Raw genomic sequence first — 17990 nt, forward strand, 5'->3', positions numbered from 1 at the left:
TGGACTAAAAATCCCCCCAAATGGCAATGATGGGGTTTATAGATCGAGCACAACAGCAAAAAGCCAAGGAGGATATCCCCCTTGGTAAAGAATCGTAGATTAAATCTTGCACTGACCCGTTAAATATACAAAGACTGGATTTAGTAGGCCTTTTTACTAGAAGGCCTCCACGAAATATATCATGGTTAACATATTTAAATTAACATTTCCTAATGAACAAATATCTTTAAATACTTTAAGCATTGGTAAACAGTGTTGTTGTGCAGTGCCATGGTCATGATGACGTAAAAAGTGAACCTTAAAATTAGGACTAAGAAGAAAAGTATGTTCATCTCTCTATGGTCCGTGGTTACAAATCGTTTTGGAGCAAATCAAGAAATCACAATGAGATTAGCAAGTTCATGATTTGTCGGATATACCCCATTAAACTGGTACTGTCTCCACTACAGGAGCTTTCATGCAATCCTCATGAAGTTTGCTGGTCTCAGATATGGTATTTTCATTCAGAAGTTCAGGGACATGGTGGCCACCACCATTTAAGTTTGATACATATCCATCAGTTGAGGAATTTTTTAAATATGACCGAAACCCTACCGGCGGGAGACTTGACCGATGTTCTGCGTACAAAGTATTGCAGTGACCATTGTTGTCATTTTCAGAAGTAGCACAGCAGACTATAACCGATGGACTTGTTACGGGGTAATGAGTATTGGTGTAGCCTTCACCAGACTGCCTTGAATAGTCAACAAACTGCTCGGGTCTCATGTTGTAAGGCACTAAATTCGCAGTACCATTTTTCACCGTATCTTGTTCCGAATAGGCTTCTGTCATTTGATTCATGGCACTGGAATTATGGTTGTCTATTTGGTAATACATCGGTGAGGTGTTGGTGTAATATTGAGAATTTTTTAAATGGTTCTCATGCATTGAATTGGCATCTGAATAGCAGAGCACTGAAGGTACAGACAAGTTGTCTTCATGGGCTACCTCATTAAAGTCATCCGACTTGTCACCATCATCCTCCTCCTCCTCATCATCATCGTCTTCACCATCCTCTTCATCGTCGTCATCGGAATCGCTCTGTGCTAAGCTTTGTGTGCTGGAGTCAGTTACTCCACTACAGTAGCTACTTCCATCATCTTCCTCTTCTTCACCACTGCAGTCCAGGTGCTCTGAATTCTGAAAGTGCATCATTGCAGATTGGGGATTTGTTTCAATTTCAAAATTCTCTGCTATGGAATATTCGACAGGGTGGCCAGTCTGGACCATAGAACTGGCAATGGAGCCAACATCACCATGGCAACCATTTGCTGCAGACACCTGCTGTTCTCTGTTTTTCTCCAACTCCAGTTTCATGATTGTGTGCAAAAAATGTGTCCGTACACGGATAGGGTTAAATTCTATTCGCCCAGCTGTATTGCTGCATCCTTCCTTGGAACATCCGCAAGGAAAAGACATACGATCCACCTTTAAAACAAACACAAAAAAACTAAAACAATAAAGATGCCAAACCCTTTATTCTATTCGCATACAAATACTACATGTAAGCCTCTTTGTTTACCCCTAAAGCCTCATATTTTGGTGTTCGTTCAATCTGCATGAGGCTGGGATCCATATATAATACCCTCCAGTAATCCAAATTCTCCAGCCATTTAGTCCTAATGAGTTCTGTTTGATTATATCATTGTTCCCACTTGATACATGCATGAATGATCTGATGTATTACTTTTTACATATCAAGAAGGAAGTTTACTTTATCTTTACTTAAAGTGACCCTCTGGTCCAGGGGACAAAATGTTCAAGGACTATAGGGGAGAAGTTACTGTAATTACATAGTGCCCTCCCATATGGCTGTACTGGCCCACATCTCTATGTTCCTAGAGTTGCTCTTCGTTCATTTAAAGATGGCCATAGAACTCTTCGCCCTACTTAATACACACTACATGCTGCTTTTCGGATTGGCCAGAGAGGCTCCCATGAGCAGCACTGGCCAATCAGAGCAGCATGCAGTGTCTTAGACTACCGATGCACTACTCATACTCAATGTGCATCAGGTTGTCTAAGGAAAGACATGACCATCATAGAAGATGTCTCAAGAACAAGTAGATCCAGGGCAGTATGGCTGTAGAGGAGAGCATTAGGTAATATAACTGCCCCATTTGGTGTCTGGACAAATTTTGTCACAGAATTGGAGGGCGAGTTTAAAGCGGTTTTCTAGGACTAGGGTATTTCTGACAATATTCATTTGGAAGGGGCCTGTTGCCTGGGAACTCTGCAGCTTCTTCTCAAACCATTAACATCTCGTTCATTTTTTACATGTGCTTTCACCAGCTCATTTCCATTCAAGTGCATGGGACTGAGCTGCCATACAAGACACGGCTGCTACGAAATGTACGGCACTGTGAGTGGTATGTAGTAAAGAGGTCCCGTTGCTCAGCTGTGGGCTCTTCAAACAGCTGATCAGCAAGGGTCCCAGGCACTGGACCCCCATTTATTGGATAAAGAAAGACCTATCCTGAAGACAGGTCATCAACATCCTAGTTCCAGAAAACGTCATTAGAACTTTGAGATATGGCTCGGTTTATTAAACTTTGTTACCAAATGTGTCATGGGATATGACTGAGTCTGTGGAGAAATCCGTAAAGGAAGAAAGCGGTGGGATAAACCCACAGTCTATGTAAACTATGACCAACTTCTCATTTATTATAAAACCAGCAAATTCAAATGAGTTTCAAGGTACAAAAGCTCTTCAGCAGTACAGTTGGAGTACAGAATGCCAACTATGGCTGTAGAGAAATGTAGGATGTCTGCACCACTCTGCACAGGGAGTCTTGTGCAGAGAGCTAGATGAGAAGAGCGGTTCAGTAGTCCAGCTGTACTGATAAGGAGGTCTTCTACCTTAAAATGTGTTTAGATTTGCTAGTTTTATAAATATGAAGTTGGCCATAATTCCTTTGCATTGCCGCTTCTAATTTGTATCTTGGAAGATAGCGCAATTCTACCAATTCATTGTTTTGGATCTCACTCTATCACCGATTCTATGTCACAAATACAATTAAGATAATTAATATTTGGTAGCAAGTAAAACAAATGGACTCTTGACTTTAAGACGGTCATGTTGAGTTAATGCCATCAGAGCATACCTCGTTATTAAAAAGTTTCCAAAGGCTAAAATATGTATAGCCTATCATAAGGGTCTAAATCCTGCAGATCAGCTGATTGAGGCTTTATTGTTTACCATGCACAGCTCCAAATGTCTTTTAGTGACTGTGTCCAGTGTTACAACTCAGTCCCCCATTCACATTAATGGGGAATAGTTGCAGTGAGCTGCAATACCAGGCACAGCCACTATGAAAAGTATGGAGCTATGCCTGGTAAACAATGAAGAGAACACAACCCCTTCAAATTAGCTGATCAGTGAGGATGCTGAGAGTTAACCCCCTCCCCCCTTATCTATTTGATATTGATGTCCTATCCTTTGGATAGGTCGTCAATATTTTTGTCCTGGAAAACCCTTTTAACTAAAAGGAGAAGGAAAAAACGGTATTTGCAGCCAGCATCTGTTCATCAGCATTCACAAAGCAATGAAAAAGGCCACCGATGCAATCAAATGTGGGTGACCTGGAGTAGATTGTGCATGGCGTAGGTAATCCATCAACAGCACTGGAGCTACCCTAGGGTCCCACATGAAGTTCTTCAGTTCTTTTATTATCAAGTTAAAAAAATATTCCTCTCAAAATAGAAATTGCTTCTCTCTGGTGTAAAATACCATTTGTCCACTAAACTGGAGGGAGGAAGCATCGTTAAAGTAAAATGTAAGCATAACCTTGAAGAGACTGTCCAGCCTTGAAGACAATTTAGATTTTTTAAAAGTCTAAAATGGATCAAACTTCTGCCTGAATAATTTCCTTACATGCTTCTTATAGTTACATCTCTAAAAGGGAGCTGATCCTGGACTTCGTGAGGTCCGACTGTATTAGGATCTTTTAAAAAGGAGTTTTGGTACTTAGGATGGGTAGGAGATGTAAGGGGTTAAATTTAAATTATATATGTATTTATTATATAATTTGCTAGAACCTTCAGATAAGTCACATTACTGTTTGTTATTTTTTACTCTAGCCTTGCTGCTGTGGATTAGTAGGGAGTGAGTTGCCTGTTGATTAGTTGATGGGTATAAAAGTCAAGTCTTGTTCCTGGGCTGTGATGTGACTCAGCAGTGTGACTCAAAATAATACTATTGTAGGTTATTGCCATATTATTCTTTATCATACATTCTGTAAAGCATTGCTTGTTCAACTGAACTGGTGTAAAGTCTTTCCATAATCTGCATCATATTCTGCACCTGCAACCAGTTGCAAAGAGGCAAATGTAATATTCACCTAAACGGATTCCCCACTGACTGCTTGGGTCTCCTACTGCAGCAGACATGAGGTCCCAACAAAAGGACATATGGCCATTGCAGCTAATTACTAGCTGAAGCAAGCCAGTGATTGACTGGAGCAGTCACATGTACCTGATGTTGGTGGGGTCCAGGGCCGCTTTAACCATAGGGCAAAATATTGCGCTTGCACCAGACCCCCTGCTGCCGTCACTTCAGTGGGCTTAGAGGGTCTCCAAACAATGGTTTTCACCAGATCTGCCAAAGCAGTCTGTTTGCTAATGTAAATACTGCATACTCACCTGTGGCTCACCCAAGATGCTCCGGACTCTACTCTTTATTTCCGGGTTGAATGCACATGCCACACATGTGACCAGTGTTAGCCAATCTGAAACCAGCGATTAGCCAGTGCCAGTTAAGTGTCCAGTGCATATTCTCTACCTATAAGTAGGAAGCAGAGTCCAGAATGGCTTGGGAATTGCCACTGTTAAGTATGTAGTTTTTTTACCAAAAATTACAGGGGCACAAAAAAGGCATTATTAACCATGGGAATCAATAATAGGGGCAAAAAAGATATTATTCATTATGAGGGCAAAGGTAGCATTACTGGGGCAAAAAAGGGGCATTACTACTCATTGGTAAAGAAAAGCTGGCATTGTTAATTATCAGGGCAGGAAGGGGCATTATTACTCATCGGGACAGAAAATAAGCATTATTGATTATGAGGACAGAAAAGTAATCTTAATTATAAGTGCAGAAAAGCTGGCATTACTTACTGTGGCAAAAGAGGTGCCATTAGTAATTTTGGGTGTAGAAAGGAGGCATTACTCATGGGACGGAAAAGGGATATTATTAATTGGAGCAGAAAATGCAGCATTATTATGTATGAAGCCAAAAAGGTAGTATTATTACTAGAGATTAGCGAGCACCAAAATGCTCGGGTGCTCGTTACTCGGGACGAACTTTTCGCGATGCTCGAGGGTTCGTTTCGAGTAACGAACCCCATTGAAGTCAATGGGCGACCCGAGCATTTTTGTATATCGCCGATGCTCGCTAAGGTTTTCATTTGTGAAAATCTGGGCAATTCAAGAAAGTAATGCGAACGATACAGCAATGGATAGGGCAGACAAGGGGCTACATGTTGGGCTGCATCTCAAGTTCCCAGGTCCCACTATTAAGCCACAATAGCGGCAAGAGTGCCCCCCCCCCCCCCCACTGTCAGCATAAAGATCGTTCTCCTCTGCCATAGCTGTAACAGTTGTGGCAGAGAAGAACGATGTTTGCCCATTGAATTCAATGGAGCCGGCAATACAGTAGGTTCCACTGAAAGCAATGGGCTGCCGGCGATCGCGGGATGAATTGTCGGGAAGAACTTAAATATATAAGCCCTTCCCTGCAATTCATCCAGAAATGTGTTACAATAAAAATATATACCGGCGTATAAGGCGACGGGGCGTATAAGACGACCCCCCAACTGTCACCTTATACGCCGGGAATACAGTGGAGCAAAGAATAAAAATCATTACTCACTTCTCCTGGTGTTCTGCGGCGCTGCTGCAGGCTGTTGCTCCCTCCTGGTCCCCGGCAGAGCATTGCTTTCTGGACGCAGTGGTTGAAATCCCCGCCTCCAGAAACACACGTGCCTTCAGCCAATCACAGCCATTCAATGACATCATTGTCATTGGCTGTGATTGGCTGAAGGCACGTGTGTTTCTGGAGGCGGGGATTTAAAGCCCTTCGTAGAGAAAGCAATGCTCTGCCGGGAACCAGGAGGGAGCGACAGCCTGCAGCAGTGGCGCAGAACGCCAGGAGAAGTGAGTAATGATTTTTATTCTTTGCTCCACTGTATTGCCGGCGTATAAGGTGACAGTTGGGGGGTCGTCTTATACGCCCCGTCGCCTTATACGCCGGTATATATTTTTATTTTTACACATTTCTGGATGAATTGCAGGGAAGGGCTTATATATTTAAGCCCTTCCCGACAATTCATCCCGCGATCGCCGGCAGCCCATTGCTTTCAGTGGAACCTGCTGTATTGCCGGCTCCATTGAATTCAATGGGCAAACATCGTTCTTCTCTGCCACAGCTGTTACAGCTGTGGCAGAGAAGAATGATTTGTCTTCTATATGTTCTCAATGGGGTCGGCGCTGCTGCCGCCGGCCCCATTGAGCGCATATAGAGAAGAGAACAGAAATCGCAGATCGCACATAGGTGCAATCTGCGATTTCTATGGCCTAAGAAGGACCGTTGGGGTTCTTGAAGCCTAAAATCACTCCTAACACTCTCCCTATAGCAGCTCCGGCATCAACAACACTTTCCCTGATCTCTGTCAGAATGCATCTGTGGCGAGCCGCGGGAGGGGCAGATTTTAATACTCGGGTGACACCTAATCTCGCCAGCCACTCACTGCAGGGGGGTGGTATAGGGCTTGAACGTTGCAGGGGGAAGTTGTAATGCCTTCCCTGTCTTTCTATTGGCCAGAAAAGCGCGCAAATTTGTCAGGGAAGAAAATGAAAGTAACCCGAACACCGCGTGGTACTCGTTACGAGTAACGAGCATCTCGAACACCCTAATACTCGAACGAGTATTAAGCTCGGACGAGTATGCTCGCTCATCTCTAATTATTACTGATGTGGCAAAAAAGGGGCATTACTGATGGAGGCATAAAAAATGGGCACTTTTACTGTGTGGATGGCACTAAAAGCAGCACTTATTTTGTGGGGCCTAATTACTATCTGGGGCATGATGGATTGTGTAGAGGTGTGAAGCGTGATGGAAAAGTAAGGAACCAAAGATGTCTGTGTATCAACTTCTGCTGAGACAAGTAGAGATAGAGGTTGATAGAGAAGAAAAGGCACAGAGAATGACACCAATCAAAGGCAATGCCACTTAGTAATCACTGGAAGTAACTGCACTGTAATCACTAATCACTGTGTAGAGACACTATCTGATTATTATTTAGGTAAAAAAAAAACAGCAAAGATAGATATCCCATAATGTTCCCCACCTCTGTCAAGGGCCCTGCCTATTCCCCAATACTGGGCCAATATGTCTTGGAGGAGGGAAGGCCATTCTTAACAGCTTTGCATTGGGCCACCCAAGGTGTTAAAACAGCCCTGGCATCATTGTTGCAGCAGGAAGTGCAGCGGGGGATCAGGTCAGGCGAGGAGAACATTTAGGTTTCTCCACTACCCTGAGCAAATGTCAAAAGTTTGGGGGGACTGGATAACCTCTTTCAAAATCTTCTTTTAACACAGCACTATAATTAACACCACTGAGTGACATTTATGGGACTGAGAAATTAGTTTCTCCCATGGGAGGGCCATACACAGTAAGCGTTTAGTCATTTTGCAGAGCTAAGAGGGTACAGGACAGATGTACCCACCACCTGGATTACTTAGGCTAAATAGGAATTTGAGGACTTTGTTTCTATGTGTTTTGGGTGGAGGAGTTCCGTCACTTCATCGGACCGATATATGGAAGTATCGGGGAGCATGTCATAGATGAATCTTCTCCCAGCATTTTGTCTTCGAGAGGGCATCATCAGATACTGTAGACTAATACTCAACAGAAGTCTTATTCCGCACATGCTTTTTCTTTCTATGGTGTGGTAAGTAATTTCAAAAATTTACATTTTACCAAAAATAAATGCATATTATGTAGAATAGTCCCTAGAATGGTTCTAGCCTGGCAGCTCACCTGACATTTTATGCCTGCGAGGCTGCAAGTGCATGTTTCTGGATCACAAAATATTCTGCAGTCACAGCCACAATCTTCTCTAGACAGACGGATAGCTCGCAGCTCATGTTTTTCTTCCACATCGATCTTCTTCACCCCAGACGCACGCAACAAGGCCCTCCGCTTCTTTGTTGGCAGGGGTTGTAGAAAGAAATACTCATCTACTTCAGTGTTATCCAAGTCAATGTCATCATCTGAAATATCATCTAGGGTAAGGATGTTGGCTTCTTCAGACTCTATTGTGCCATTTTTAGTTATCTGAAAGAAAATGGAAATGCCGAGTGTGAAAAATATTTACAGGTCAAAGAAGAGAGCGTTGGCTTCTAATAGCCTAGCAATAAATGACTCAGTCAATGCCATTCCTTCTTATGCTGCAGAATTAAAGGGCTCAATATAACACTTCCATTGCTAGGAGTCTGTGACCATGTCTGGTTTATGTTAGATGGAATTTAAAAAAAAAACTTTTCCACTAAAATGCCCTTTGGTTGGACAAAGATTTTTATGATAAAGTTAATGTGTCATTACAGAAGGACTTCTCTCTATAAGGAATTCTTTCTGCTTAGGACTGCAACATATTAGCTTCTACTATGGGAGAGCGACCAACACCGTAAGATCTGGGTCATAAACAGACTATTATGGTGCTATAGCCTGCAATGGACCCATGTGATGCATTTATCTTTACACATATACACACAGGGGTATAATCCCCCCCCCCCTTTACATGTTACATGAGAATACATGATGATAGAGTGTTTCACGGACCATATTGCATTATGGAGATATGCTTGCTTATAAGTGAGAATACAATGCCTGACAGACACTATACAATGGCATACAGGGTCCAGCAATTCAGACCAGCATACATACAACCTATGCAATCGCAAATGGTGCTGGCCATCAGCTTGTTGTGAAGGTAGCTCTTGTGGATGTAGGTTTGAGGCAATCAGCCCCCCCTGGTTCGCCTGGCTAGATAATCTTCCTTCGTGTGTCAGTGTCTTGTGGAGCTACATGAATCATCCTCCTCCTGGCTCTGCCACCTTCTCTCTGATGTTCTGAGGTGTTGCTGGCAGTCCATCCATGCGTCTGCAACAATGACTTAATTCTACTACTGTAATTATGTACTGGCCTTGGGTTTGTATCTATGAGCTTGGTACTGGTATTGTATCTATATACCAAGATTGGTTTGTGCTCTATTTATGTTATGAGTTTGGCTGTTGTACTCTTTATGTACTGAGCTTGGTTCTGGAACTATATTTGTGTTACGTGCTTGGTTCTGGTACAGCATTTATTCACTGAGCTGGTGTGTGGGTATTCTATCTTGCTGCTTACTGCTCAAGCACAATAGCAGCAGACTGTCTATAAAGGCAATATACATTGTTCTTTCTTACGATAAAGAAGTGCCAAAAAGAATTCTGCACAGTATGCCTTCTAAGCGAAGGTTGTCACTGTATGATTCAGGATATGATGCAACAGATGGAGTTACCAAAGTTTACAATATTTCTTGATAAACACAAATGTACAATAAAAGTACAGCAATAATGGTTACACAATTAAACCTTTTTTTTTTAAACTTAGAATCACCTCTCTATGTACGGCTAACCAGATTCTAAGGATAATACTTTGTACACAATAATTACCACCACTTGAGTATTATCAGCACAGTTTTTCATAATGGAATATATAGTACGGCTACACAGCTTCCCTTTAGGGGTTAACACTCCTATGCAGTCTCTTAGAAAAGCTGGTTCCTGTATTCACATATAATGTCCTTTTAAATAACAGTCTATAACCTGGGTTTGAGCATCAGACACTTTCACAATGTTATTGTACACAATATGAGTCTTATCTCCTGTAGCAACCTGCCAACACAGTCTTTAACCCTTTTCTAGGTGTGCACACTTATTGTCAGATTGAGGCTAGCCTCACTTACAATCTGTCGGTTGGTAGTATTCTACTAACTCAGACTAGTCTAGGGTCAGAAGTGCTCCTGCACAATGATTTCCATAAGTCCTTATTACTCTCTAGAGGTCTGGAGGCGCAACACTGGCTCTTTCTTGTCCCCAGCTACCAAGCAGTCTCTGGCCACTGTCCTTTCTCAGCAGCTCCTGCAGCTTCCCCGCAGAGGCTCTCTCAGGTTCAGCTTCAGCAGAACCTCCAGCTCACCACTGTCTCACCATCAAAAAAGGTATCTTTATGGCAAAGTCTCCATTCTCTAGAAAATTCCTACAGAACACGCTCCGTTCCAATGTGCAGAAATTTGGAACAAGTAACAGTGAATCTTCATGGCAACATTTTAACTTTTTAGGGTAGCTCCTTACACTATCAGCTGTGCTACGGCAAAGAACCCCAATACTGTTGCTGTACAGAGGACTACTTCTGTCTTTGGACACCACTGCGGAGCACAGTAGCATTGTGGCTTTCTGCCACTCAGCAACATTTAAGTGTAAACTTGGCATTGCACAATTTTGGCAGACCAGATGGTTAACATTGTTTCTAACTAAAACAGGCAAAAAGGTTCATGTAAGATCAACCCATAATGCAGTGATTTGGCAAATTATTCTTCATAGTTTGTGTGAATGTTTTGCTATGTTCTTCCGTTGTTTTTTTCTTGTTAATTTGTTTCTTACTTAAATTCCAAAATGCGATTTGAGGACCTCTCAGGAGCTGACACAAATTAATAATAATAAGCCTATTTGCATAGCAATGGCCTCATTATCTTGCTGACTTCTGAGAAATGCTACAATCGGAATCTTAATGCGTTTGCTGCAAATGCTGGATATCCTCTCTGGTGGATACTGCAGACATGCTGCCTAATAAACCTCGCCTCCTTCAATTTCAAGAATCTTGGATGTCACATTTGGGAATTTATATTCCAAATCAACATTAGAGTAATACATGCTGCTTAACTTTGCAAAATTCATCCATAATATAGAATGGGAATGGCGTGAAGAATAGCTCCTTGGCTTTGCGAAACATGATATAGAGGGGCCAAGTGATGAGGAATTAAATGGATTGTCCGGGTACTGGACAACATTTTCTAAATTGCTGCAACTGTGTTAAAATAACAATGAGGGCTGTAATTATCCATCCTCTGCCACCCCAATCCAATGCTGTAGTCCCACCATGGTCCCGGAAGTTATGTGACCACTACAGCCAATTAGAGACTGCAGCATCACCACTACACGCTTTCAAGTAATTTATCACCCCCGCCCCATTTTACTGACCTCAGAAGGACGAAAGGCTGAGTCAACCTTAAAACAGCTCCCTGAACCATGGGGATTGAACTAACAACCTTCAGGTCATGAGCAAGAGCTTAGGACTGCATTTCAGCTGCCTTAGCACTCTGCGCCACACGAGGCATTCACATCCTGGGCACCAAGATGCCAGGAGTTCAGTGACACTGCAGCCTCTGATTGGCTACAATGGTCAGGTCAGGTGACTTCCTGTGACATCATCCTCAACAACAAAGACTAGGAGCACAGCAGGGTGCTGGGTTCCCATTGCAGAGGACAAGTGAGGAAATCGAACAAACCCATTAAAATAAATTTTTTGTTGTGCACCTTTTCACTACACTATAGCAAAATGCATTAGTAATCATGTAAGGGCGTATTCATGCGTTCTCGTGTGAGTTTTGTGCAAATATGAAATCCATTCATTTGAAATCGATTCACTCATAATAACGAGGAAAAAATATATATTGCAGCATGTTCTATCTTTTTGTGTTCCTTCATAATGCCCATTATGGGAGCTTAAAAGCCATCGCATAGCACTTGTATGCACATGCAACGTGAGGTTTCCCATTGAAATCAATGGGAAGCACTTGCGAACCAAACACATTTGTGAAGATCGCAATTTCACAGAAGTGATGTAACGAGTTTTTGAATTAAAACCACTTCGCATCACTGTAAAAAATGGACATTGGCAAGCTCGATATCGAGCTCGCTTGTGGAAATGTAGCAGTTTGATAAATCGGTTGCATTTTGTGTGGCTGAAGGGAGAAAAAAAAGCAAAGCTGGAAAAGATTTCACTTGTGCCTCACATGATAAAGCAGCCGAAAAAGCAGCAGCACCATGTGAACATGCAGAACATGCAGATGCCGCCTCAGGACCCTGACCACTTCAATATGAGGGGAAAACGGAAAAAGGGGCAGCACTGCAAATATACGGGGATAGAAAAGTTAGCCCGATTCCCCCATCAGGGCCAATACGGCGTTCCGGCCCTCCTGGAGCTTGATATTACTTCTGCTATAGCAGCCCACTGACATATATATAGTCTGGTGGGTAGCGTGTGACCTTATATGATCCCAATACAATCAGCAGCATGCAGAATTGTCCTACAGGCAGTAATGGATTACTAATCCAATATTTTTACCGTAGCGCACGCAGCATATAAAGCCATGGAAACAATGCAATATAAAGCCACAGCATGAAAGTGAACCAGAATGATGGTTCTATTAAACGGATCAGTTATCACTTGCTGGAGTGTACAGTATGTACTAGTAGAGCACAGGTGGAGTCAAAGGCTTCAATTGTATTTTATAACAGGGATTTGTGTAGAAACTTCAATCTAATGCCTAATCTGCAGAGTTAGACTGCCCAATTGGGTACTCTGGCAGTGCCCAATGGTCAGGAGTACCAGCTACCTCTTAGACAGTTAAAGGGTTTATCCACTTGTTTACTCTGTTGGCTAATCGAAAGCAGAACAAGTTTTTTTGGAACGATTAAAAAACGCTCCTGGGTGTAGATATTGCTGCCAGATACATGTTATGGCGCCCCCTAGGGTTTATTTTTACTTCTCAGAACATCTATCTACTGCATTACATCCAGTAAAGGCGAGGAGCCGATTCTAGGGCACCACCACTTATTGCCTGACCTGTATATAGAGTTGCCACCTTTGCCACCGGGGTGTAGATATTGCTGCCAGATACATGTTATGGTGCCCCCCTAGGGTTCTTTTCACTTCTCAGAACATCTATCTACTGCATTATGTCCAGTAAAGGCGAGAAGCTGATTCTAGTGCACCACCACTTATTGCCTGACCTGCGTATAGAGTTGCCACCAAAAAAATAAAATAAAAGGGGCGGGGTTAAGGGTGTGGCTTATGATGTTTCACCTCTGTTATTCCAGTGGCCCCACTAGTTTAGGGGGCCCCCCTCCCCCAGTGGCCCCACTAGTTTAGGGGGCCCCCCTCCCCCAGTGGCCCCACTAGTTTAGGGGGCCCCCCTCCCCCAGTGGCCCCCCTCGTTAGGGGGCCCCCCTCCCCCAGTGGCCCCCCTCGTTAGGGGGCCCCCCTCCCCCAGTGGCCCCACTAGTTAGGGGGCCCCCCTCCTCCAGTGGCCCCACTAGTTAGGGGGCCCCCCTCCTCCAGTGGCCCCACTAGTTAGGGGACCCCCCTCCTCCAGTGGCCCCACTAGTTAAGGGGCCCCCCTCCTCCAGTGGCCCCACTAGTTAGGGGGCCCCCTCCTCCAGTGGCCCCACTAGTTAGGGGGCCCCCTCCTCCAGTGGCCCCACTAGTTAGGGGGCCCCCTCCTCTAGTGGCCCCACTAGTAATGGGGCCCCCTCCTCTAGTGGCCCCACTAGTAATGGGGCCCCCTCCTCTAGTGGCCCCACTAGTAATGGGGCCCCCTCCTCTAGTGGCCCCACTAGTAATGGGGCCCCCTCCTCTAGTGGCCCCACTAGTAATGGGCCCCCCCCTCTAGTGGCCCCACTAGTAATGGGCCCCCCCCCCTCTAGTGGCCCCACTAGTAATGGGGCCCCCCCCCCTCTAGTGGCCCCACTAGTAATGGGCCCCCCCCCCCTCTAGTGGCCCCACTAGTAATGGGGCCCCCCCCCCCTCTAGTGGCCCCACTAGTAATGGGGCCCCCCCCTCTAGTGGCCCCACTAGTAATGGGGCCCCCCCTCTAGTGGCCCCACTAGTAATGGGGCCCCCCCCTCTAGTGGCCCCACTAGTAATGGGGCACCCCCTCTAGTGGCCCCACTAGTAATGGGGCCCCCCCTCTAGTGGCCCCACTAGTAATGGGGCCCCCCCCTCTAGTGGCCCCACTAGTAATGGGCCCCCCCCCCTCTAGTGGCCCCACTAGTAATAGGGCCCCCCCCTCTAGTGGCCCCACTAGTAATAGGGCCCCCTCTAGTGGGCCCCACTAGTAATAGGGCCCCCTCTAGTGGCCCCACTAGTAATAGGGCCCCCTCTAGTGGGCCCCACTAGTAATAGGGCCCCCTCTAGTGGCCCCACTAGTAATTGGGCCCCCTCTAGTGGCCCCACTAGTAATAGGGCCCCCTCTAGTGGCCCCACTAGTAATAGGGCCCTCTTTAGACAGACCCCAAAGTGAGGATCTTCTGTGAGCACTGCAGCAGTTTCCTAACCACAAGTTAAAGCGGTTGACCCAAGTCTAGCTGTTTTGCTGCAGGATGCAGACAGCTCCATCCATTGTGCAGTGTCCAGAGTTGATATTGTAGGCTGAATCCCATTCACTTCAATAAGACTCAGCCTGCAATAGTAACCTAGACCACTATGCAATGTATAGATCTCAAGCAAAACATCTAGAAGCGGGATAACCCCTTTAAAAGTGAGTTAAAGTGATTGATGACATGGTTGCTGCCTGGCTGGAGGTACTCATACCAGGAAGTTTATTTTTACCGGCCATTAACATGGACAGTAAAAAATAAATACTGGCACCAGACTAGATTAAATTACCGACTGGGCCAGTGGTTCACGAATGGGTGATAACCCTACACGCACAATAGCAGTAATTACTGACCACCTAGAACAAGGTTCTTGGAACCTGGTTGGACAGCATTACTCTAGGTGGAAGTTGTGAGATGTAATGGCAATAATCGACACACAGGAACCTTTTTTTTATGTATTCCAATTGAAAAGTCGTTCTATTTTGCCTGAGCCATCAGGGCAGATTAAAAATGTATTAGTTGGCCAACAAATTCAAGTACTTATCCTGAAAAACAAATTGTGAGTGGCAGTGCTCTTCACATAGACTTTAGCCATTATCCACTTGGTTTGCATGAATATAGTGATGGGTCAGGGGCCCCATTACCCAATGCCTGGCCCCCACTCTGACAAGATAGACATTTTATATCTCTTCATCCACAGTATATTAAAAGATACAAGTACTGTGTTTCCCTGAAAATAAGACAGGGCCTTATATTAATTTTTGCTCCAAAATATTTCCTTTTTACATGTATAGCTGCCTGGACACTATGTAAAAATCATGCTAAGGCTTGTTTTCGAGGGTAGGTCTTATTTTCAAGGAAACGGGGTATGCATGGCTAAAAAAAACGCACTACCTTTTGTTTTAGAGTGTTGAGTTTTTCTTCTCTTAGGTGGTCTCTTAGCATCTCCTTATGCAGTCGATCTTGTTCTACAGCAAACTCTCCCAGAGTGTACTGACGAATGCTGTTGTGACGGCTAGACATCCCCAAGGTGCTTCCTCCTTGACTGGGCACACTAGTAAACCCTTGCCTCCTGGTGAAGTAATAGACTGTGACACAGTTGAAGCGCACATTCTTGGCTCGCAGTCGTTTCTCTCGTTTTAGAATTGATGATGCTGGAAAATAATATGAAAAAACAAGGTTATTTTTTTTAGCTAAACAACAAAATATAATGTCTAGAGATTCACAAAAAACGCCATCCTGAGGCATTAAAGTATGAATGAGAATGGGTTAGGTTGTATGCACACAGGCCAGTTTGGTTTTGGACTCTGCTTCTGCACTTCCTGATCAATTTTTTTTGTGTGGTCCCATAGCAACCTGCGTTAAAAACTCATTCGTATGACAGTTGGTTGACTCACACCATGCTCCATTGCCAGTCTTCTGGAGCTTCTATGTGGACTCATTGAAGAATACAAATAGTATGGCTGTTGACACCTGGGGATCAGAAACACCGCCCAACCAATCTCCATTGAAATTTTTGGGGCTGAATCCAAGACGGCTGCCACCAAGATGGTCGACAGGCGCCACCATACTGTTATAAAACGTTCTTGCTTCACACAGCCGAGGAAATCGCGCAAAATTTGTGCATTGCGAAACAAACAAATATGAACCCCATTCTTTTGAATAGGTTGATAAGCATGAGCGATGTTTTCCTGCATAGCCCCGCAATGAGATGCTATGCGAGAAACAGAATCCCAGCATGTTCTATCTGGCTGCGTGCTCTCACATCGCAGCCCCATTGCTTCCAATGGGGCCTGTGGCAGCAGCGCTGGCCCCATTAAAACAATGGAAGAACTCCATGATCCCCTGCCATGGCTGTGACAGCCAGGGGCGAGTATCCCTTTATCCATGGCACTCTCACATAGTAGAGCATGCGATATGGGGGCGTGATTCACTTCGCCTAATTGAACTTAACCTAAGTGTTCTACAAAGTTTCCTACTTATATCTTTTTGTTCAGAAGATTTTCCAGGTGGCCCTGAATTTTGAATCACCCTGTAAATTAACCTGCGCAGTCCCTGCAGATTGGACTGCACTCTCAAAGAGATGGGTTTGGTATAACCAGGCCATGCACATTCATGCCTGGATTTGCTTTAGCTGACCACATAGGAGGGCAGTTTATGTAATGGTGTAATAAAATGATTGTGCCAGGGAAAAAAAAAATCAGATCATAAGCCGCAATGCAACTATAAAGTTATGAAACTCCCTGGGGCGTACTCGTGTTTTTCTCTGTGTGTGTTTCTAATTATTTTTTTATTGCAGCCACTTTATATTTGTTTATATAGTGCATTTATAGAGCTACTATTACATTTATTAACCATCTGGCACGTGGCGGTTTTCCCTCACACGTTGGCTTGATGTCATTTTGACCTTCAGTTCCACCTAAGGGTTCCTTGACACTGGCGAGGGCGATATCGGGCCGTGAATCCCAGCCCGATATGCCTATCGCAATCCATGCAAAACCCCTGGATTCAAGGACTTTTCATCTGAAAACAGCCTTGCATCACTGCGGGGCTGAAGAAATGCCCTACCGCGGCAGAGGATCACGGAGATCTCCCATTGTTTTGAATGAGGCCCATGCTGCTGCCACCGCCCGCATTGAAAACAGTCAGGATGTCGCAAAAGGATAGAACATGTGATGCTATGCAGGAAAAGAAAATTTTAAAAATTGCAGAAATGCGGTGCAATGCAGGAAAACATCACAAATGTGAATGAACCCATTCAAAAAAATGTTTCATATCTATGCCAGATTTGTGAGTCTCGCATGATTTTGATGCCAGTGTGAAAACCCCCCTCAGGGGTGTACCCGGGAAGTTTGGGTGCAACTGGCATGGGCCGAAGAGAAAAGTATCCAAGTGGAGGGGAAGCCATTGTCATGAGTGGTAGTATCACAACACAGATTTAAGATACCATGCAGCAGAAGGAGTTACAAAAATATGGAATGTTCATTTAAGAACAGAATTACGCAAATGAATAATGCATTAATAATGAGCAAGCAATTTATCTTTGATCTACTTAACACAGCATATTATGCACGTGGGTTTTGCACACATAACCCGCTGTACCAATCTGCCTTAGGCTCCCATGTTGCCACTCACACATATTGCGTGAAATAAGCGTGTATGTTCTATTTTAGCACGCATTACGTGGCATACACGCCGAGATAGCGCATAGCAATTGCGTACTTGCTACATGCCACACACAGCAAATTAAGTAAGTTTGAAGCCACCCTTACTTTGACTAACTAAATCCTGGGGTCACTAATACTTTAGGCACAATAGGATACAATAATATTTTGTACTTCGTCTGAAGTAATATCAATGATGGCAAACCAGTAATAACCAAATCAGTGCTGTTAATGAAAAATATAACCTACAGTATAATTTACGGTTAGTCTCCTACGGATCAACACTTCACTCCTATAATATAGTGA

At 44.2% G+C, this 17990-nt stretch overlaps 1 protein-coding gene across 1 annotated transcript in view; it reads right to left on the minus strand.

Moving 5' to 3' along the window:
* Positions 1 to 251: 251 nt before the first annotated feature.
* The window catches only part of CSRNP3 (cysteine and serine rich nuclear protein 3), a 145201-nt gene continuing 127462 nt past the window's right edge, over positions 252 to 17990 (minus strand). The window contains exons 3-5 of the mRNA XM_066577414.1: positions 15415 to 15674; positions 8078 to 8374; positions 252 to 1467 (exon numbers count right to left, since the gene is read on the minus strand). Coding sequence (XP_066433511.1) covers positions 424 to 1467; positions 8078 to 8374; positions 15415 to 15674 — 1601 coding nt within the window. The 3' untranslated portion in view covers positions 252 to 423. The remainder of the gene's footprint in view (positions 1468 to 8077; positions 8375 to 15414; positions 15675 to 17990) is intronic.

Source organism: Eleutherodactylus coqui, chromosome 8 (assembly GCF_035609145.1).
Source record: "Eleutherodactylus coqui strain aEleCoq1 chromosome 8, aEleCoq1.hap1, whole genome shotgun sequence".
NCBI classification, from domain to species: Eukaryota; Metazoa; Chordata; class Amphibia; order Anura; family Eleutherodactylidae; genus Eleutherodactylus; species Eleutherodactylus coqui.